The sequence below is a fragment of the Pseudochaenichthys georgianus genome, chromosome 4, assembly GCF_902827115.2.
Source record: "Pseudochaenichthys georgianus chromosome 4, fPseGeo1.2, whole genome shotgun sequence".
In the NCBI taxonomy this organism is placed as follows: Eukaryota; Metazoa; Chordata; class Actinopteri; order Perciformes; family Channichthyidae; genus Pseudochaenichthys; species Pseudochaenichthys georgianus.
In genome coordinates, this window is record NC_047506.1 from 6,804,774 (window position 1) to 6,828,829 (window position 24,056).

The following is a 24,056-nucleotide window of genomic DNA, read 5'->3' on the forward strand; positions in this document are numbered from 1 at the left end:
CCATCTTTCTGCTCCCCAGGTGGCGATTCTGAATGGGAAGGACAACACCTTCACATTGAAGGACAATTTGTATAAGGACCTCCAGATGGACTGGCCAGGTTACACTGAAGGAGACCAGCAGCTTCTCAAGAGAATCCTGGTTAAGTAAGTCAGAGATGTGGACCACTCGCTTTAAACGCCCTCATGATGATTCTCAACCGCCGTATATCAGTCAAGATTATATCAATCACATCAGAAGTTTAATTTTATGAATTGTTGCTTTGTAAAACCTAAAATAGTTGGATAAACACTAAAAACCCTTTTACCGAGATTCAGATGGCAGAATTTCTCAATTTATTTTTGAGTGACATTTTAAAAATGTATTAAATCTAACTTGCCTTATGCTGTATGAACCCTGAGTAGAGTTCAGTATTGTGGCAAAGCACCTTGTGTTATTGTTTGTGGTCACTCTGTGGAGAAGGCTAGGCTGCAGGGTGAGTGCTTCTGGTATGTTGGGACTATAGAGCTGCCAAGCTTTGGAGATTTCTGTCTGAGGTTAAATTCTGTACACTTGAAATATATGTGAAAAACCCACCTTTTTCTATTTATTACAACGGCCGGTGTGTCCCACTCCCAAGGAAGTTTTCTGTTTGTTCTACTGAGGACCGTGTTGTATTTGTTGACAGCGTGAGCTACTGGCCTTCTGGTTTCTCAGGATCTGGGACACCAAGGGAAGGCAATCTTCCTGCTAACTATTTATAGGCAGGCAGCAGTGCTCCGGAGCTCAGTTTGTGTTGACGTCAGACTCAAGAATAGCCATAATAAGCTCAGTTTTACCTGTGGTGCACCTTTTTTAAATGCAGTGTCAACACTGAGTGACCAGCAGAATGTAAACACTTAATGCAATAATCCTGCAACATATACTACTTTATAAAACGTAGCTGATATGTCCAGCTTTTGTTGAGACTGCTAACATAGTTGTATTTTTTGTTTTGGGCTGTTGAAAGGTGTTTCTACCACATCTACATGGATGGAGAGCAAAAACGACCTGGCAATATAATAAATGTAACGACACAATCTAGCCTTTTCAAAGTGGCATTAAAAGTGAAAGATGAAATAGACTTTTACAATGTTAGTTTGTATTACAGTTCTACATTTCTTTAATTCCAGTGTATTGTGTTTAGTTTGTAAAGGCATGAATACTTCCCGTGTCCCTGTTTTTACCGTACTTTGAGCTCCGTTTGTGAGTTAATCAGCTGACTAACAGCCACAGCCTCCAAACTAATACCACCCCCATGTCCTCCAGAGTTTTGAGCTAATGCAGGCAGTCACGCAGGAGTAGCACAGCAACACGATAGGAACGCACATGATGCAACGGTGTTCTAGCACATGCTGAGCCGTGCGTGAGATGGCTGCCGGCCAAGGTTCAGCCATATCGGTCAGCGTGCCGTTTCACGCGTAGCTCCTGCCTGTCTATCGGACTGTCCCAGCACACACCCTGATTGAACTAGGGTGGGGCATTGACAAGACTCGCTGTTCCCAACTGCCCCCTTCTGATGCAGTTGTCAGTTGTGACAGTGGCGTGTCTGCAAAGTGCTCTTTAACATGTCAAGTTATGATGGCCTGTTTATAGAATGTATTTGTACTTTAAACCAGTCTGTTTGAGCAAGTATACTGCGCTCTAGCTGTAGTGGTGGAGTTGGCAGTGCTGGAGAAAGAGTGTTGAATTACTCGGGGCTGTCAGGACATCAGATTTTCACGGTTACAAGAACTCATGATGACCATGTTTTCATGATGTTTCCTGGAAAGGGTATTTATTGTTCGTTTGGGGTCTTTTAATGGCAAATCAATTACTACATAATACAAGTATAGGGAGTTGGAGAAAGATTCTGTTACTGTACAAAAGTGTATATTAAAAAGGCAACCAAATGAACTGATTAAATCAACTAATGAAAATATACAAAAGCTGTATTTGTATAGCACTTTCCACACAGTAGCTGCTGCTGAAAGTGCTTTAACAAAATGGCACACATCACAAATTTAAAAGACAGCAATTGATTCAAGTCAGGTCAAAAGTGTAAACCTTTTTGAATAGATGCTGAATATCATGATTATATATCAATTCAAGGAACAAAAGGAGGTAAAAACGGTATTATTCAAAAAGTAAAAGACCACAACCCTCTCAGTCAAACAAAGGAAGACCTAAGCTAAAATGAATAACCCATGCCTAACATCTGCCAATATGATATTATTATGAATTATATCAACATTATGTGTATAATAAAAATGTTTTAAAAGTATTGTGGTCAATATCATTATAACCGGTATATTGCAACAGCCGGAACTCCCTGAATTAAATGAAAGTAAATTGGATTAGACTGCATTTGTTTAAACAAGACTGGTGTAGCAACTTCTTGCCCTAGTTCCGTAGGCGCCTTTATCTTGGTTAAAAAAAAAATTATTTGGCACTGCTCTCTTGTTTTGACACTTCTACTGTGTGCCACATTAATCCGATACATAATGAGGTCTGAGTTCAGTGCATCATAATCAATCTGGGGCCCTGTTGTTCACACCTGACACTAAGATGGTTTTTGGCTCCAAGTACATTATAGAGTTAAGTCGTCTGTATGATATATCCATGTTGCATCGAGTGCATATTGCATTAAGACAGACACACAACATCTATACCCAAAATGAGCTGCAGCACCATATTCTGTCTCTCTCGCTTTCACGCTGCTTTCTCACTCATCCTGAACTAGCTGCCAACATTGTTCAACCATTAATAAACACGCAGCATTGTCTGTGAGGTTACACATGTTCCTCTGTGGAGAAGAAAGGAAGAGTTGGACTCATAACCTGCTATAGAGCTTGTAAGCAGATGTAATGATTGTCCATTTTTCAACATCAAGGTTGCGGTTATGACCAAGTGCTGCTTTTGTCAAGTAGGCCCTCATTTGCTCTGTTGTCATAGCTACCCAACTGTTGGAACTTGTTTTTAATGTCCTCATGCGTCTGTAGAATTAGTGACTGAGGAAATGGTAGCCAGTGCCACACAGTTTGTTTTCAAGCACTTAAAGAGGACATGTGCTCATTTTCAGGTTCATATTTGTCATTTTTTGCGTAATGCCACTGCTCTGATTGGTAAGCTGGGCGGCTCTGTTGTGATTGGACAACCACTTACAGATGTCCTGCCCTTTAGCCTATCATGTACAATGTGCTGGAGTGAATAGAAATGCCATGTCACCTCAACATCTAGATAGATAGATAAATGAGTGTTCCTGTAGTGCTTGTATGCAGGTGGATATATAGAATATTCAGAAATGATATTGAGTGTTTGCGTGTGTCGTCATTCATGCTTTCATGTGTTCACACTCTCTTACAGGAAACAGAACCAGCCCCCCCCTCTGGAGAGCCCGCCCAAAGAGCTGGCCGGCACTTCGCCATCTCAGGTGAGCTTCCTGTTTCCTCGTCTCTCACTTCCTCACACTTCCTTATCCCTAATCTACTGTAGCACTCTCACGTTCCCAGTGGGCTAGTGATGGATGATATTGTAACTGCATAAAACAATTTCAAGCTAAAACCCAATTAATCGTTTTGCAATGCCGGTTTTTATTGTACAATAATATGTTTATCGGCTGTTCAATGCTGAGCTCTCAAGGAGCTTGATGTTAATTCAGTCGAGTGTGAATACGCTCTGCATAGCTCATCTTTAACCAGAGCTTGTTTGCCTGACACTTTTCTGGCTGATCCAATGTAAAGGGGAATCGGGGACAAAGATGCGTCTCAAATTGTTTGTTTGTTTTACATTTACCCCAGGTTTCCTACATTCTGGTTTACTGGGTCGTGCCTGCAGTCTTTTAGCTTCTGGTATTGTTTGCGTTTCCTCCCTGTCTTTCGAGTGGATTTCCTTGCGGCGTATGTTTTCTAAACTGGATCCAGTTCCAGCTTTACACACTTATGGGCTATTCAATATACATTGTTTGTATAAGAACTAAACCAAGTTGCTTCCATATTTAACCTCATTTGACTGAAGCTCTTTTACCCCCTCCTCGTTGCATAATTCATTTTTCATTTACCTTGTCCTGCTGCTCTCTTTTTAAGGTCATTCGTGACTCCAGAGTTTAGCCATTGTTTACACTTCCATTAGGTAGGAGGAGGAGCCGCTCGGTTTATATTAATAGCTCCTTCCTCTCAGGTTCTGCTCACCTCAGACACCTAGTGTACGGCCCTTCCTTTCCGCTCCCTCCCTCAGTAAACACTGTGCACAAGCAAACAGTCCCCCGACTCTCGTTTAGAATTATTAGTATAAAAAGAGAGCAGCGCAGCAGGTAAAGCCGTTTGTAAAACGTCAGATATGTGAGGGATGGAGCCGGGAGAGCTGCAATGCAAACAGAGGACATCCACACAAACACAGATAAATGCCTTGATCTACTGTTAGTGGAAGATGTGTTTATCACAGCCATCTTATCAATTTAACTTTTCTCCGGCACCTCATTCTCTCAAAGATCCCAAAAATGTGTCCATCTGAAAATACTGATGTATAGCGCCTATCTGCATCCATGAAAATATACATTAGAGCCATGTGTTCCCTGTCCAAACTACAACCTCACAGCCTTTTCTCCACATTTCAGTGTCTTCAGTTTTTGGGTGTCAAAAGATTATAAAGTGAGAATTAATGGTAGGGTAGGTAAAAATGGAGAAACCAGCTCGAGTGCGCTAGAATTTGAAAATACACAGCCGAAAATAAATCTGCCCCTTCCTTCAGACTTCCTTACAGAGCCCCTCCTCCAACACACACGAACGCGCACATGACCAATGAGGGCACGAGATGGGTTTGTGCACGAGATGGAAGGCTGACAGGCTGGTCGGCCATCCAGTTACTTTAGCCGGGCCGGCTCAGATGATTGGTCGTACTTTTTACAGCACCACGGCTTCCACAGATTACATTTTTGTATGTATTTATTGTCAAAGCATTTACTTTATTCATTGCTATCGGGATGTTAAGAGCATTCCATGGAATATAACAAAGTGTTTCTGAAGTGAATTACCTACCCCACCTTTAACCTCAATAGCTTATTGTAAAGAGTCTTATTGGAATCCTCCCCGTTTGCCATTACTGTTGTTGTTGTTACAGCAGCCTAAACCCTAAAGTAGTCGTGGTGGGTCGGCCACTCCCAGAGACTTTAGTTGGGCTGGGTCAAACGGAACCAGTCACAATACCAGGGATTATATCAGTCCTTATATTCTCAGTGCTGCTGTGAATACAGATCACCTTTCTTTATACTCTTTCTGCTTCCTCCATCTGTCTGCGTGCACTAGATACTCTCCTCTTCACGCTTCCTTTTGACATCCTCTGATCGGAACATTTTATTATCACGGACTGTTCTTTACCTGCTGCTCACTTATTAATGAATGAATCGACATTTTAGAGAAATGGGCAATATTTTTTCATTTCATTTCAAACCTTTATTTAACCAGATTGGTCCCATTGAGATCATAGATCTCTTTTTCAAGGGAGACCTGCAATATGGTGTAATCTAAAATCACAGGAAGAAAAAAATGTCTTTAAGCCTAAATAATGATTTTAAAATAAGAATTAATTGTGGAGCTGCAGAGATATTTTGTATTGCTTTATACATATCTGCCAGGCTCAATCAATAACAATAACAAACATATGTTGTAATATTAATTTTTAACTAATAACTCAATGTATAAACACATGTAGTAGAGCAAAAGGTACAACATATGTATCCTGGCCTACAAATTATATTCTACAAACTTTATAAAACAAATGTGTTGGTGCAGATCCTCTTAAAAAATCACACCTAAGATATTTATCAATGATAAGAAAAAATGTATATGTTGGAGGGATTATTTTTATGCAGGTCTTGAAACAAAGCAGAGAAATGATGACCGTTAGTGGCCACAGGGCCGAACCACGCCCCTTAGCTGTGATATAATGAGCATATACCACGGCCTGTCGTGAGCTATTGCTTAATCATATTGCAGTATCAGTTAAAATATTTCAAATTATATATTTTTTCTAAAATGTGCAGCCATATAATTGAACTCCTATTGAACCATATATAAGGGTTCAGCTACTTAAACTGTTATTTCTCCGACAGAAACGGCCGGCTGTTGACTTCACCGACCCTCTTGCAAACAAGAAGCCCAGAATATCCCACCTGGCCAGCAAGGCTCCAACAGCCCCAGTGAACGGCAAACTGAGCTCCAACGGGAGAGTGGAGACGGGCAACGGGAGAGTGGAGACGGGCAACGGGAGAGTGGAGACGGGCAACGGGAGAGTGGAGACGGGCAACGGGAGAGTGGAGACGGGCAACGGGAGAGTGGAGACGGGCAACGGGAGAGTGGAGACGGGCAACGGGAGAGTGGAGACGGGCAACGGGAGAGTGGAGACGGGCAACGGGAGAGTGGAGACGGGCAACGGGAGAGTGGAGACGGGCAACGGGAGAGTGGAGACGGGCAACGGGAGAGTGGAGACGGGCAACGGGAGAGTGGAGACAGGTGCAGTGCCTGCAGCAGTGGCGGTTTCCATGGCGGACAGCGGCATGACATCCAGCTCCCAGCAGCTCCCGGTGCTGGACATCCCGCGGCCTTTCGAAGCACTGTCAGATGTCAGCAACGACTCCAGCCACAACGGGAGAGACTGCGACTCTCAGGAGACCGCCATGTCCGAGAGGCTCAGCCAACCGCCGCCTTCGCTGTTCACGGCCTCAACAACGCTCGCAGCGCCCAGCATCGTCACATCATCTCCGGGACACACGGGCCCGGATGTCCCCCGGGACAAGAGTCCTTCAACCTTTATCAACAAGTCCAAGAAGAAGTCAAAAAAACATAAAGACAAGGAAAAGAGCAAAGACAAGGAAAGGGTGAGAGAAAAGGGGAAGGAGAAGAAGAGTCGTGGGGAGCGAGTGCAGCTAGTGCCTGAGCCGAAACCTGCCTGTGACATGAGCCCAGCAAACCTCAAAAGCAACAGTATTCCACACAAAAGCACAGGTGGGAGCAACACACACACACACACCCCCACACACACCTTCTTCTTTTCTACCAAATTCAGTTTCACAGCAAGAGATTTCTGAATAAAAAGTACTACTTTGTATGTGGATGAACAACACTTAGTCATCCACTGTGAGTAGGTGATGTGTCATGTGACCAGTATGTGACTCACTGATTAAACGGAGACCCCTGCTGTTCATCTTTATGCCTTCAATAACCCCAAATACACTTCTGTGAATCCAACTGGAAGCTTACATCTTTAGAGGATATTGTTGTAAACAATAACAATAAAAACCATAATTATCTTTTTGCAGGGTAGCTTTTCCACGGCAGATTTCACACAGACGCGACTTATTCAGATGAATGCCCTTTTATAGCGAAGTGTCTTTGTTTCAGATCTGAATGAGATGTGCAACAGTACCAGTATTCCTACGTCATCACCTGAGGTGCCAGACTATTTATCGTGAGTATTTAACGCAGTTGTTTTCATATTGACAGTTTTAGTCTTTTGAAGTTAATGAATTGTTTCATTGTTTTGTGTCGGTTCCTCTCATAAAGTCTCCCCTCTGAAATAATACATTGCGAACCCAACTTCTTTTGGAAATAAATATTGCCACAAACCTTTTACAGAGGGGCAAAACACAACTCGACGAAGGGTGGGATTATATGGATTAATAAATATGTCCTGCATGACATGTGGGTTTTTGGTTATTGGGTTTATTGGACAGCCAACCTAGTTATTTGAAAGGGATCCTAAAGCTTTTTTTATTTGTTTTTGTGTGTGTGAGCTAGTATCGTCATGTCCTTAATCTGTATCTCTTGCTTGTCTCCCTCTAATAACCCTTATTTCTCTCTCTTGAGCTTTCATGTAACTGGATAGCTCCTCCCTAAATCCCTCAATTATTTTCCTCCTAGGAAGTACATGGTGATCGGCTCTCCGGAGCAGCGTCAGAAGTATAAAACCGATTTCAACGCCGAGTACAGCGAGTACCGGGGTTTGCACGCTCGGATAGAAGGCATCACCAGGCAGTTCACGGTGCTCGACAACGAGCTCAAACAACTCAACCAAGGCACAGACAAGTACAAGGTACATCCCCTACGCAATGTCATTTTTAGCACTACAACGATCCACCAATCAGTTTTATTCTTACACTTTATTCTGTGTTTTCTCTCTCTACAGACAATCCACAATCAGATACTTCAAGAGTATCATAAAATAAAAAAGGTAAGATTAAGTCCGGCGATAACATATATTTCTGTTTTAAAGTACGTAAATAGATGATCAGATTGTGACTGTTTCTCATGTCCCCTGCAGACTAATCCAAACTATAGCCAAGAGAAGAACCGCTGTGAATATCTACACAACAAACTGGCACATATAAAGAGACTTATTGCCGAGTACGATCAACAGCAGCTTTAGAAGTAGTTATTGCACAGTGTTTACCTGTTGTCTCTGGAAACCACGCAGATAAAGGAAAACTCTGGACTCCGCCTGTGCTAAAAAAGTGTTCTCATGAAAGATGCCATGAAAGGAGTATTCCCCTCATTGGGGCCAAAGGCTCTAATGAGGAATAAGCAGGACACACAATCTTTTTCTCTTTAATTTTATTATTTTTGTTTTATTTTTTGGAAGATGGGGTTGTGCCTAGTGTGGCCAGGTCTGTCTGTGTAGTTGCAATGCATTCAGAAAAAAAAGTTCTGTGTGGCTTTGTTTTTCTCAACGGCCCACCCTGAGGTCTGAACGAGACAAACGTGGAAACTTTCCCACTTTCTCGGGAGAAAATCCCCCAAAATCTTTCCTGCTTTTGAAACTGGAGGGAAGGGGGGGGGGGGGGGCAGGGGCGGGGCGGGGCAGACTGTATGCCAAATGCAACTAATTTGTTTTTGAGTAATGAAAGGATTCATCAGTTTCCCCCACATCGAATGGTTATGACGTTGGAGTCTCCGTTTTTGTTATTTTTATTTATTTTTGACACTTAAATTGGGGGAACGAATTTTACACTCCTTCATATCAGTACTTAAAAGCTGTCTCTTCTTTTCTGTCCTCACATCTTGAATGTCCGCCAGTATTTTATTCAGAAGCTGCCTTGCTCATCTAATTGTCAAATCTGTTGGCGTTTAATATATGATTTCTCTTCTAAAGAGATGCAGATATACCTTTTTTGATTAAATCAAGCATCCAAATGCACACAGTCGGACGCCTGTTTGTGCGCTCGGCTTTTCTTTTCTAAAATATTGTGCAGATGTCTTAACGGAGGGGACATGTGAGAAAGTGTCCCGTCACTCTTTAGCGGTTTCCTTCTCCGAACACTGTCCTCCTCACTCAGTCGTTACAAGCTGCAGTGCTTGTTCATCGGTTACTACAGCGGTCTTTAGTAATGGTTCATCATAATGCATCATTGGAAAACTATAATCAGCTCTTAATTGGTTGTCTTTCCACTTTAGGTCATGATGGCTTTTGTAGCAATATGAATTATCCGAAGAGTTTATCGCCAGGCCTACTCTTCATCATGCTTCAGAAGATCCTCGAATTGTAAGGTGATGCAGACAGGGGAGGCTTTTTTCTTTCATCTTTAAAAAGTGGTTTATATCCACAGATTTGATTTATTTCCTAAGTTAGCATTATTGTCCCCTTTAGTTATGTTGAAATGGCGTTTACAGTTTCTTTAAAAAGATCATAATTTTAGTTTTGTCTGCTCATCGGCCCATGTGATAGTCCATCGAGACGACTGTTAAGACGAAGTCATCCTCCGGGGGGTGGGGCGTACGCTCACCTGCGACCAGTTTTTGCCTTTTTCAAATGTGATGTCAGATTTTCACGGACCTGAAATCTATTTCCTGGATAAACTCTAAGAAATGCCGCGTCAAGACGTATCCATGCCGCGTCAAGACGTATCCGCTCGGCGTTTCCGAAAGAAAAATTAGACCTGCTGTATCAGAACTTCCCCTGATGAGTCGAGTTTGGTCAGCGAGTGCATTTCTGATATCGATCTTTTTATGTGAATATGAAAAATCTGCACTTTTCTCCTGATCTTACCGTTACCTGGGGGTTTTGTCCAAATGACACTTTTCTCTTTGTCCATCAGAGTGCATGCTTTATGAATGTGTTACAATGAACAAGTCTTTGTATCTTTACTTGAAGAAGAAAAAAATAACTGCCCAAGGATATCAAAAGCCAAGCAAAGGCCTAGCCCAACTGAATTCAGTTTGTAATCAATTCGACTTGGCTCTGACCAGCATGTATACCAAAGTGCTTACCGGGTGGGATGAAACAAAAACGCTCTACCAAATGTTGGCAAAGGAACATGTCGCAGTATTCTCAACTTCCTGTTATCATTTCAATGTTCATCATTTATCACCCAGTGGACTTTTTCCTCAGTGTTTTTCTTGTGAGAAGTCAGAGGAGGCTCCTTTGCTTCTGATGAGATTTGCATGACTGTACGGCAGGTTTCAGATTATATCGCTCTCCTTTTGCAAACACTACATTTAGGCCAATGCTCCGAGGCTCATCACAACGATACTGCTGAGTCTGGATCTGGGACTTAGTGTATCTGGAAAGGCGTTAAGTTTGTAAAGGGGAATGTCTTGTACAGACACTTTCCACCTCTCTTACTGTATCGTTTCTTCTGTTACGGTCAAAATCCATTGTGAATGAGTTCATCAGTAAAAAACCGTTTTGCACCACAGAAAACTGTTTAAGAGTAACGATATGCCAGCACAGGAGTACCGTTGTATGAGTTGATTGTGCCAAAATGACCTGTTGTATAGGTTTTTTCTTTTCTTTTTCTTTGAGTATATACATGCTGCTGTATAAGCAACGAGGGCTTTGGAGAGGAGTCGTGAAATGTTGGCGCTAAAACCCAAAGCACGCCTTTTTGAAAAACCATAAGGGACTGGGACTGAAATTGATCTTTGTTTCAATAAAAAAATCTTTAAAATCCTTATTTGTGAAATTCTGAACCAGTTGTTGCTGTCAATTATTATTACACGGTTACATTTTATAAGTGGAAGACTTTCGTTGTTTCGAGTATATCTTTTTATTAATCCTATATATTTTTAATGGAGAACATTTATCGTCTTGAACATGGATAGCAATACCGTGAATGACCGTGGTTTTTTTGTAGGAGGAAAAGACAAAAATATGTAACACCTTTTACTTTGGAGAGTACGTAGATCAGCTTATTTCAGCCATAAAACCATTTTCTAAAACAAAGTAAGATGGAGTCTGGTTTCTCCTTTCCATAAAACTATAAAAAAAATTATAAAAACTCGGTAGGCCTATTTGATTATTTGCTTTACTCTTTTCTCACTCTTCTAACATTTGTTTACAATTACTGCAGCCTGTATTGAAAAGGCTGTCCTGTAGATGGCAGCAGTGTCTCAGGTTTAGTCCGAAATGCCTCCACACATGGTGCAGGGACACTTTGTTTTTGTTCCAAAAAAAAGACAAATTCACTAGAAACATTTGGATCGCTCTGCTATCCTCAGTTTAAATTGTTTAACCTGAGAGTTAAAGTGTTACAAAGGGTCAGCGCCAGCCTCTAGAATCTATTTTACTCCAAGGAAATTATGGAAAATGTTTAGTTGACCCACTCCTTTGACTATGTATGGTAATTGGGCAGTATTATACGTGTTCATAGAGACCATCCTGTTATAACCATGACAGCATGCTGTTTACTGCCAAGTCTGTCCTTGCACCGAAATGCAGATCCCAAAATAGGCCCTCGGCATGTGAGTGTGAGCAGAAGATCTGCAGCGGTGCGAAGGAGAGGACAGTGCTGCTGTAATCCGACACACTGTGAACAATCCCAGAAATCTACATAGCGACTGCGCTCCACTTGGCCCTGCTTCGCCTCGCTGTGCTGCTACTGGCTGCTGTCCTAATGCTGGCCTCGGTGCTGCTCAGGGAGCTGGAGAGGGGGGGGGGGGGTCAGAGGGTTCATTGTGGCAGGTTGCCACCTCCCCTCAACATACAGCAGTGCATACATGTATACACACATTGAAAAGAAACTGAGAGCTCAGTGTTTCCAAGGTTTTGCTTTGATTTTATTTGTCTGGGCTTTCAATTTAGATGGTATGCTAACAGAGCGGGTTGGTGCTCTAATGGTGAAATGTAGGCCACGGTTGAAACAAAGGTCAGTCAATTATCCGAGGTAATTGGTTTGTGAATTGGACATGAGGGTATTTCATAATCCATTCTAAAATGGTTCATTAGTCTATATATGTAACCTGCACATTGTACATCCAAAAGACAGAATAACTCTCACTGGCATCCAAACATATCTGACTCCCATCAACTAATTTGTTGACATAAAATATGTAGTCCAAAACAGTCATATAGTCAGAATTAATACAGATCAGTTCATTTAAAATTATGCGAGCTAATGTGATTTCTTCAACATTAAAAAACGAATCAACGTTATCGTATAATACAGAACGACATACATGTACAGGTTTTTTTTTGCCTCCGTTTAGACATTTCAGCGATAGGAGTGACAGTTGTTTTTGTTACTCTGCCTCCTGTAGCATCCTCTGATTTTGATTAATTGTGTGCTCATGCTGCAGAGAATTGAACACACAACATCAGTCGTGCACACTACTGTCCACAGACCTGTGTGCAGGCGAGGGTTCAAAGCACAGCAATAACCAGTTCTGCTGATTTACAGCCAAACAGCTGCAGGCACCTTTTGTCATTTTAAGTGCTGGGAAGGAAAAGTTCAATCAATCTCAGTTCCCCCTCTGGCTTTCTTTTATCTTGTTATTGCCTGTGTTCCTAGTCCTCACAATAAACATGTAACCAATCAAATCCCTATGTTTACCTTATTTAAATGTATCTTCTTGAATACTTCCTTGTGCACTGTTTGTGTTACTGAAGTTGCAGCTAGTTGTGTCTTGCCCTTGTTGACGATGCGTCAGCTTCATATGAATGCTAAGAACTAAGACAAGTGTCATTTTAAAGAGGATTGATTCCCCTCACCGCTGATCTTGTTGTATACACTATATTCTCTTCTGATTACATTGGCAATCAGAAACACACAAAGGTGCAGAGTCAAATGACAATTTTAGGATGTGTTTTCCTTAAAGTTGTATGCATCTGTGATACTTAATAAAAAATATCTTGGTAATGAGCCATTTTGTAGCTGGTCGAGTTGAATGAAATTGGTATGAATATTATCTAAACTACTATTACAACTTTGAGGCTGAGGGGAATATTCTTTTGATCTTGTTTTGCACATGGAGAAGAAAATGCAGTTCAAGGGTTCAACCCGTTTAGGACTGATCAGTCCAGGTCTATTGATCGTGATTCAGGTTTAACCAGCGTTATGCTTTTCGTTATCTTTCACTCTTTCTCTGTCTGTAAATATGTATCTGTATTAAAGGTCAGTTGCCGTCTCTGATGAAAGGTTTATTGGTTCTTAGTTAATGATTAAGCAACATTCATACTATTGATGAATGTTGTCAGTAGGGGCTTGGACTGCGAGCTGTAGGGTCGCCGGTTCAAGTCCCCGACCAGCCCTAAAATATAGAGTGTGGACTGCTACTTGGAGAGGTCCCAGTTCACCTCCTGCCCTGCCGTGGTGCACTTGAGCAAGGCACCGGACACCCCCCTCCCCCCCCCCACTCCCATTGCTACCCGGGCGCTGTACAATAGCTGCCCACTGCTCCTAGCACTAGACTCCTGGTACTAGGATGGGTTAAATGCAGAGAACAAATGTCACTGTGTGCTGTGTGCTCTGCATGTGTGACCATTAAAGAGGGTTTCATCCCTCCCAATTCTATTCTATTCAAACCAAACTTAGCAACATGTTCAGGTCTTTGAGCATGTGTGTTTTCAATCCACTTTCTAATTCTCATCCTTATTTGAGCTTCTTTAGTAATGGCAGTGGATGCATGGGATAATCTTCTAATCCTGTTCAAACCTACTACACTTCCACTGAAGTTATATTACATCTGTAGCACTTCATTTAGCATAACAACACTGTGAACTATTACAATCAGCTCTTTTAAATATGAACAGTTTTGAATCATTAAAGTTTTATTTATTTTTCTTTGTTCTCTTGGATTCATTATTAATTACGTGTATCATTGCATTTTGTGCTTTATTTTGTTCCAATGAAATGGGATTCAGCCCACTTCTTTTACATCCTCAACTCTTTAGGGAACTGCATTTCATTGTGTGACATCTGTGTGATATTAATAGAACGTCTTACTTGGCAATATTTCAATTACCTTACTGTGTTTCCAGCAATGTATTCTTTAACTTTTGTTTTCAGCAATACTGTGCAATACATAAGAGCTTTAAGATGTTCAGGCAATTCAATTATACATTACCAGAAATGCTTTGCAATTTGTTTTAGTTGTTAGCATCAAAATGCATCTTCTAGAGTGAATGCCTTATCTTGTTTACTTAAGTGCTCTGAGTTCAGTATTTACTACTATGTCTAATTGCTTTCAAAGAGAATGATTACAACTTGTATTACAGTCCTAACCAGGAGTAAACTCTCACTGATACACAGAGCTGTAAGAGACTGTGCAGCCCATATTCAGTACTAACAGCTGATATTTTAAATTAGCTCACATCCAAGTGTAATCAACATTAATAAACTTGTGCATTTCATATAGACGTGCTAGTTCTAGGACCCAGGTGTTGAACTGACACACACTGCTGTCTGATGCGTGACCGAAGGTCTGCAATGAGCGAGGGAGGGAAATTTAGATATTATATAACATGATAGATATTGTGAATATGTGTGTTGAATAGCCTAGTAAAAGCAGCTTTTAGCCAAATATGTATGATTTTGACAATACATAAACCTTCTCAGATTATATCATGTGGCCTATAATTAAATTGTAATTTTCTGTTACATTTGTATTCTAGTAGTAGCCTACCTTATGTGATTAAAACGTGCCTTTATAATAGCAGAAGTCCGCATTGGTCACAGTTTAATCTCATGATGAGCACTCTAAATGATGTTCAATAAAGTTTAAGGTACAGAGAGTTTATGCTGGTCTAGTATTTATGAAAGGCTGATTAGTCTTAGTCTTGTTTAGATGTATTTCTTTATGAGAGCCATGTCCACCTGACGTAGCCTATAATATATAACACATAATAAACATGAATTGCCTTTATAGCCTATAAAAACATACAGTTCAAACCCAATGCATACACAATTAAGTGGAATATTTATAAAAAATCTTTATATTAAAACAATGAACATTAGCTATATATATATATTAACATAACATCATAATCATATGATTTAAAAAAAAAATGGTATCATTAATATGAAGACTTTTTGTATCATGAATGTGGATACTGTATTTTAACAATACGGTATTCTGTTTTATGGAAGCCCATTTCCGCCACTTGAAAAAAATAAAATCCCCATGAAAAGTCATGAGATAAAAAATGTCGAAATAATGAGATAAAAAGTCATGAGATAAGAAAGTCTAAATTATGAGATAAAAAGTCATGAGATCAAAAGTCATGAGATAAAAAAGTCGAAATAATGAGATAAAAAGACATGAGATAAAAAGTCATGAGATAAAAAGTCATTATGAGATAAGAAGTGCGCATGCGCTGTAGTGGCGCTGTCTTCAAAGGTCCCTTCATCACCTTGCTGCTCTCCACCATGCAAACGGCATCTAGTCCTAAATAAGGTAACTATTACAGGTGACTTTTGTAAATGTTAGATGTTACATATAGCCTATATTGCAGCTACACTACAACAATGCAGTTTATAGCTTTGACATTACCTGTTATGAATATAATATATATAATATATATGTCTATAGTTGTGTGGTAACGTTCACGGGTTAGAGTTAGAGCAACTCACAGCAGCAGTATGCCTACACTATTGTCATTAGTGGCGTGAACGTTACCACAAAACTATAGGCATATATTATAGTTCATAACAGGTAATGTCAAAGCTATGAACTGCATTGTTGTAGTTTAGCTGCAATATAGGCTATATGTAACATCTAACATTTACAAAAGTCACCTGTAATAGTTACCTTATTTAGGGCTAGATAGATGCTGTTTGCATGGTGGAGAGCAGCAAGGTGATGAAGGGACCTTTAAAGACAGCGCCACTGCAGCGCATGCGCACTTCTTATCTCATAATTATGACTTTCTATCTCATTATTTCGACTTTCTTATCTCATAATTATGACTTTTTATCTCATTATTATGACTTTTTATCTCATTATTTCGACTTTCTTATCTCATAATTATGACTTTCTTATCTCATTATTATGACTTTTTATCTCATTATGACTTTTTATCTCATAATTTCGACTTTTCATGGGGATTTTATTTTTTTCAAGTGGCGGAAATGGGCTTCCATACTGTTTCTCACATTTGTTATTTTTTTTTTTTTTTAATCTGTTCGAAATAAAGATTGAAATGAAATCATTTCCTCAAGGCTTAAATTATAACTTGCAAAATTAAACACTAAGCGTTATCGTCCAACTCAACATAATTCTATCTACATTTAGCTGACAGAAAGTGATTTAACGCCACCTGGTATCACGGTCTCAGTGACGTCATGTCGTCTCTGCCCCCAGTCGCCCCCTGCCATATTTATTCATGCCGGGCAAGATGGCGGCGATACGGACGATGTGTTATTGCCAGTGGACGTAAACAGGCATTTTAATCAAAATACAACCCCTAGTCGGATACAGTTATCAACTTCACCGTGTTGTGTGGGTGTTTGCCCCGCAACCAGTGCCGGCGTCTTTTTTTTTATTTCACGCGTTTCCACGTTTCTTTCTTACAACATGTTCACGTTGTAGCTCGCTCGCTAAACGACAGTCTGGCTAACAGAGAGCAGTAGCTAGCTAGCTAACCACAGCCAAGCCGTGAAGTGGAGAATGGGAGAAAAGCTGGAGCTAAAGCTCAAATCGCCGGTTGGAGCCGAACCTGCTGGCTATCCGTGGCCATTACCAGTATACGTAAGTGTTGAACCTCAAATCCATACAGGTTATATATTGAGATTTAGTGTCTGTTTCTATGGGCTTTGTTAGCTAGCTCTTTGCTAACATTGGCTAGCTGAAGGGAGCTATGGCACGCTCGTCCGGGTAATCACTCATACTGGTCGGGACAGGAAGGTGACATACATGAGGCAGCTCTCATGACTGATCAGCAGAGGTGGGAGAAGTACTCGGATCGTGTACTTGAATGAAAGTAGAGTTTAGGAATTTAGTAGCAAACAATAAAAGTACCTCAACATTGAACACACAGTACCAATGTGTCTCTGTTATGATCCGCCGTCATGTTCATACTGAGACACCAGGTCATGTATTTTATTTGACATGTATATGGTGTACTTAGTCAGCATTACTTGCACATTGGTCTTGCAACATTATCTTGCACTGTTTTAAAACACAGTTTCAAATAGAGCATTAACAACATAAAGCCCTCTCGCAAAGTCTCATTATTTTCATCTTGCAAGAGAAATAAACTGGGGCACATAAGCCCCACATAACATGGATATGCTAAAAACACATGTAAGTGTTAGTACATTAAAAGGTCATGCCTGTGCTCTCGGCACAGGTCCTCCATTCGGACACCAGTAAACACTGTGTGTGTGTGTGTGTGTGTGTGTGTGTGTGTGTGTGTGTGTGTGTGTGTGTGTGTGTGTGTGTGTGTGGTTTTGTTTGTTGATTTCTATACATTAGTGTGATCCCTGATCTGTCATTTCTGAAGTTACTCATTACAAACCATGCTTGCTGGTAGTTCTTTTCTTTAAAGTTGTATTTGATGTAAAATGCTGTCGGCACGTGAGTTTCTGGTTGCAGTTGACTCATTGAAGACAAACGGAAAGGGAAGCCGTTGTCTGTTCTGTGATCTTTTTAGTGTTGTATGGTTCACTTAAAATTGTGCTTTTCATTTATGGTAATTGTGGTGACACATACAGGTCTGACTGAGAGTAGCTGTATTTCTGAGAATGTCTGAGTGGGGTCTGTCTGAGCGCTTTCTCCACCCACACTGAACCCAGATAGACTGGCAGTCTTGTCATCTCGAGATTTAGTTTGTTTTGTTGTTCATCACATCATGATCTGAATGAGTCTCAGAGTTCCTTGCTGATGTGATCAGCCGCTCCACTCTGTTTGGCTGCTGGAGTTGAACCTCCATTTTACACCAGGCCACAATCTGATATCACTTACAGTTCCTCCCTCCTGGATTCACTGCCTCACCCATTTCCTTAGGTTAAGCTCTTTAAGGACACACACAGAAGCAGGCATGTCAGGAACGTATACAGTTTAATCTAAGGTCCTGCTTAATAACTATTTATACTGGGACTCGCTGTATGTGGTGCATTGTATTAAAACAACTGATAGTCCTGCGTTTGGAGTCCTTAGCCTTTTCATGGAGTGCTCTCCTCCTGTTTTCAAAGAGGAAAGACTTCCTCTCTTCCCCCTTCCTCTCATGTCCATATGGTCAACTCAACAGGGAGGAGGATAAGAGACTGCTTCCCTCTAGCAACGCTTTATTAATAGAATTAAAAAACGCATTGTGTAAACTGCTTGCTGGTAACATTTCATTTCAAACCTTTATCTATACAGATAAATCCCATTGAGATCATTGATCTATTTTCCAAGGGAGACCTGTAGCAACAGATCCCACTCAGTAGATGTATTCTTCCCTCCCACAGAGCATTACGATTGCTTATCTCACCCACAGAGAATGCACACAGTGCTGTCAGTGTTGTGATGCACACAACATGGCCGTTGTACAGGCTGTTGCAATATAAGGCGTGCTCTTATTCTAATCCAGCTCCAAGAATGAAGCCCATAAAAGTACTCTTTCTTTCTTTAGCTCTGTGTTTCTTCCCGTCTCCCCATTTCTCACTAAATCCCCACATCTGTGCATCAGTAAATGCTTCCATATGAAGGACACTTCTGGTGTGCTGCGGCTCTCTGTCCATCTGGTTCTGGGTGTGAGCACTATCCAAGCCTATACAACACTTAAAAAACACTCTGAGCTTAGAAACTGCTGAATGTCTTTGTTCGATCTCACCTGGGAAATGTCGCTCCTTCTATTTACAAAGGCGTCTGACTGTCAAATGAATGTCAAAACAGTTCCTCCGTATGATTGTAATCATCAGATACTACAATTGACTGTTGTAAGAATCTCTGTTAAAGAGAGATAGATTTGTGTCTTGTTTTAGATAGTGCTGTTGTGTGAGTTGTATTTCCTGGTTAGAGTAACAGGGTGTGAGTGGCACGCCTGTCATTTGTTTTCGTAGGCTGCTCAGGGACACGTAGCGGAGCAACACGTAGTGGAGCAACACGTAGTGTAAAACCCCGTCTACCACAGAGCGTCACAGTGACGCTAGGAGAAATTGACTTAAAAGGTGATGTAGTAAGGAGGAGTCGTTCATGCGATGGTGTAACCACATTGGGGAGAGAGGAAGGTCTCCTGTTCTTTATGTCTGACTTTCGCTTTCAGTCAGTTTATTTTTAGCTCCAGCCCTGTGCTGGTGTTGCTGTGTGCCGTCTTTGTTTGATCAGATGACACCCCTTCAGCTTCTCATTCGCTCGCTCACACAGTCTCTTTCATATACTCGCACACCTTCTCCATATTTAGCCGAACACAAATATGCTAGTGAAGATTTGTAGGTCATGGTGCTTTTTAGGAACACAGCAAGCAGTTAGCTTGATCATGTAGCTGTAGCCAAAACTGCTCTGTGCTGACACAATTAGTAGATTTCCTTGTTGCCATGCATTTCTCAGTTTGCCCGTGTATTTTTGAGCTTTGGCGTAAGTTTGCGTCGTGTTGGCGGGGGTTATTGCGCGGGAAGCCGTGAGCTCCAGGCAGTGAGCGGTTAGCTTTGGACGCTGTACAGGCTTCAAACAGCTGCCCTCCCCTCCTCTCTCCTGCGCCCTCACTTTCACCAGTTTGTTCCAGCTTTCTTCCTTTCACTTTCTTTCCCTTTCTACCCTCTGGTTTTTACTCCTCTCGTACTTTCCCCTCTTTTCTGTTCCCTCTACCAGAGGCATGGCAGAAAGTGGGTCAGTGGGTCAGCACACAGGCTCAGGCAGGCTGCGCTCTGCCTGTAACTCGATTCCTTTAACTCACACAGAGCTGCTCAGCACACTCTAACTTAGTTAACTAACACACACACACCAGTGTGAGAAAAAGTTTTTAGAGAGTACTTGTCCATGGACAAGTGAGTTTGGCAATGTACTTGTCCGAATACATTTTTCACTTGTCCAGAATTGACAAAAATTGTGGCCACTGGAATCTTCTTCTTCGTCATCGTATTTTTTACATTTTCCCACGGTTTTTATGACACCGCTAACGTAAGTGAGCGGTAACATTTGACTGCATCACACAAAGGGTTGGGTATCGTTTGGATTTTAACGATTCCGGTTCTGCTTTTCGATTCCGGTTATTTTCGGTTCTCGATTCCGGTTCTTTGAGAAGGTAAAAATAAGTCCCATGACAAACTGGGAGGAAAATATATTTATGAAAACATTAAGTCAAATCTGTATTCCTATTTACAAATCACTTCATACTGTTTAATTTCTTACGGTTATTGAATACAATTATATAAAAATAATCTCTGCATTGTTTAGTTAGTTCTAAGTGGTGCAGTTTGAGAATGTACAAAGACTCCAGCTCATTAAAAACTCTGCAGCTAGACTACTAACGAATACCAAAAGGAGGGAACACATTAGTCCTGTCTTAGCTACTCTACACTGGCTTCCTGTAACTTTTAGAATTGATTTTAAGGTGCTTCTCCTCACATACAAAGCTCTAAATCAGGAGTGGGGAACCTTTTTCCTCTCAAGGGCCATTTCAATTTTTTCAACATCCTCCGAGGGCCGTACAAATTATTGACCTCTGCTTAAAAATCACAGCCCATTCATTTGGCCTTTCTTTCATGCTGTGCAAAGAAAAAGCAACCTCTTAATACAGATATCTTGCCATGACTTGCGTATGCATGCACGTGCACGGTGGAGCATGACCACCAAACAGAAAGATATGGACACAAGATGTGTGCAAATGCATTTAGTTTCCTATCCATGTGGACATTATTTAAGTGGGGGGTGGGACCTAACCTCCTGTCCGGGTCGTCCGGGAAGGTTTTTTCATAAATGTTGAAGTTAAAAGCATCAATCTGGTGCACTTTGAGAGCAAAAATGAAGAGATCTATGGAAACATCTCTCAACACCCATATGAAACAGAACTGTAAACAGATTTACTTTTTCTTTATGGATATTTTACAAATCACTCTCCTTTCAAACTGTATTCTTATTTATTAATAACAACTTTTGTTTACTGTCATATAGTATTTCATACCTGTTTACTTTATTCTCTTGTTTTTTTATAACTATAATGATCATATAAAGATGTGCCTTTAACTCACTGGTTGGAGAAAAAGCTTCTTATATTCGTTAGCATAGCTAGCTAACCAGATGCTAATAACAACAAAGTTATTGACTGTATGATCAGAATGACAGATGAACAGATCGCCACTAGGCTTTCAACTAAAGACACAGCCATGCAAAAACTGCGGCATGTGTACGGATTTATGGGTAGGTCTACTGCAATTTTTGAAGTCCCGGAGCGGCGTTCTGGTGCTCTCCGTCAGAACTGCACCCCACGTGATGACACGTTAAGCTCGTGTTGTGTTCAAGGACCATGACCGTTGCCAGGAAAAACAGGCACTCTCTTGTTTAATTATTTTGCGGTCTAGATTTCTTTAATTTTTTGCGTGTTTATAAATTACCTCGAGGGCCATACCAAATGGTCTCGCGGGCCGTATACGGCCCGGGGGCCGGAGGTTCCCCACCCCTGCTCTAAATGGACAAGGACCCAGCTACATTGCTGACTCTCTAATGAACTACACACCTGCCAGAACACTGCGATCATCAGATGCAGGTCCATTAGAGGTCACCAGAAAGAGTCATAAGAAGATCGGTGATGCAGCCTTTGTAAACTACGCCCCAAAACTGTGGAACATGTTGCCCAACAATATTAGGGAAGCCAATACATTAGGCATTTTTAAAAGGCTTAATCTCTTTACCAAAGCATTTTACTGATTTTACACTATTATACTGCACTATTCTCTGGGATTGACATTGCACTATTTCTCTGTTTTATTCCCCATGTTTTTATTTTTTATTATTTTATCCCACTTTATGCTTTGCTCTTGCTGCTTGTTTTACACTGAGTTTATGTCTTGTTTTTTACTGATGTAAAGCACATTGAACTGCAATCCCCTGTATGAAAGGTGCTATACAAATAAAGTTATTATTATTATTATATTTATAGCCTATCCTAGCGCTTTTCTACAACTCAAAGACACTTGCACGCTTACACATGTCCTGCAATACACATGCTGCAGCTGCCCAGCTGCTCACTGTTTGTAAAAGTTAATAAATAGTATAAATAGCATTTCAATAATGTACTTTCTATACCCTGCTTCATAAACAATACTGACATTCCTGTGCTCCTCCGAGTCTGGGGGTCCAGGGATGTGAGGACAGCGCGAGGACACAGACAGGGAGGCTGCTTCACTTCATAAAGGAAATGGCGGTCAATATTAACAACACAGGAGCTAAAACGCTTAATAACCTTCATTACGTGTTCGAGAAAGAACATAAGAAAGTTTGACAAAGATGAGGCTGTTAAACGGGCAGCGGGTCCGCTGTGTGTAGAAAGAGAGGGAGACGCTGGGCTGCTGCACGATCAGCTGATACGGAGCATAGAGAGAGAGCTGCGGTCCGCGGGGCTCGGCCTCGCCTCCTGTCCTCACAACTCTTATTAATCCCGGGACCGGACAATTGTTATTTGTTCCTACTCGGAACCGAGTTTTGCTCCCCAGCCCTGCCACTGTGCTACACTTCCCGCCCCGCCCCCGTCTAACTGTACAGAAAGCGGCGAGATGCATTTCCTTATGAATCGACAAGCAGAACCGAAACTAACATTTCTAAACGAACAATGGCGGACACGGACAATTTGCGAATGAGTTCTGCCTTTTGTAAACTGAATTTATCAATAATTTGTCAATAAATCGGGGCGAAAAACGTCACTTGTCCGCCGGACAAGTCAATTGAAAGAACTACTTGTCCGATATTGTAAATAACACGTCCCGGACGGTGGGACGTGTACTTTTTCACACACACACACACACACACACACACACACACACACACACACACACACACACACACACACACACACACACACACACACACACACACACACACACACACACACACACACACACACACACACACACACACACACACAACACAGACTATAACACCCCTTGCTGTTAAATGCCAACCAACTATGTGCTATTTGTGCACTATATATACCTGGCTGCTAAATCCTAAGAACTGTTACAGGATGTGTATTTTGTAAATTGTGTAACATTTATTTTATTCTATTTTTTATTATATTATAACTTTTTTTTAACTTGAATACTTTTTTATGCATGTAACATCATGTAACATTAAGCTGTCTTTGGCTCTTTTTCTGCTGTAACAATGTGAACGTCCCCTCTGTGGAACTAATAAAGGTATTCTGATAGACTTCCTGCAGGAGATCAATGTAAATATTATTTTATTTAGATTTCTTTTTTCTAAAGTGCCATTATGAACCAGTCTCATTTAAATCTCAGAAATGGTTTGGAATCTTCAGTTTGTGCTGAATCCTTAATCATTTTTCCTTGGTTAGGTGTACTCCAACTTTTATAAAACTTTGAATTAAAAACACAGCATGCCGTTTTAAAGGGAAATGGAAACACTTTTCAAACTGCTTTCCATGCGACAATATTACCATTAGGAAATGTATTTATCTAGTCTATTTCCAATGTAAACGATCGAGATACGCGAATTTACTTTTTGAAATACGTGCCTAATGACCATGGGCGCTTCCATTGCTCCGGGACTTTTCCAGTGACGTCACTGATTGGGTGCGGCTTCCTGGGCCAAAGCTCAATAACAAACAACATGGCGTGCAATGCACCAGTAGTTTACATTACAAGAAAACGGTCGTCGTCAGGAGTTTATTGTATTGCCCCAGGCTGCACAAATGGATT

General features: G+C 41.1%; 2 protein-coding genes across 3 annotated transcripts in view; both read left to right on the forward strand.

The window, feature by feature from the left end:
• Positions 1 to 8,809, forward strand: part of ell (elongation factor RNA polymerase II) — a 41,091-nt gene extending 32,282 nt beyond the window's left edge. Inside the window, exons 6-12 of the mRNA XM_034081322.1 lie at positions 20 to 144; positions 3,362 to 3,428; positions 6,105 to 6,996; positions 7,393 to 7,459; positions 7,912 to 8,083; positions 8,177 to 8,221; positions 8,312 to 8,809. Of these exons, the coding sequence (XP_033937213.1) occupies positions 20 to 144; positions 3,362 to 3,428; positions 6,105 to 6,996; positions 7,393 to 7,459; positions 7,912 to 8,083; positions 8,177 to 8,221; positions 8,312 to 8,416 (1,473 nt within the window). The 3' untranslated portion in view covers positions 8,417 to 8,809. The remainder of the gene's footprint in view (positions 1 to 19; positions 145 to 3,361; positions 3,429 to 6,104; positions 6,997 to 7,392; positions 7,460 to 7,911; positions 8,084 to 8,176; positions 8,222 to 8,311) is intronic.
• Positions 8,810 to 16,574: 7,765 nt separating this feature from the next.
• dot1l (DOT1-like histone H3K79 methyltransferase) overlaps positions 16,575 to 24,056 on the forward strand; it is a 35,948-nt gene continuing 28,466 nt past the window's right edge. For both annotated transcript variants that reach the window (XM_034081885.1, XM_034081887.1), the window contains exon 1: positions 16,575 to 16,950. In XM_034081885.1, the coding sequence (XP_033937776.1) occupies positions 16,870 to 16,950 (81 nt within the window). In that variant the 5' untranslated portion in view covers positions 16,575 to 16,869. The remainder of the gene's footprint in view (positions 16,951 to 24,056) is intronic.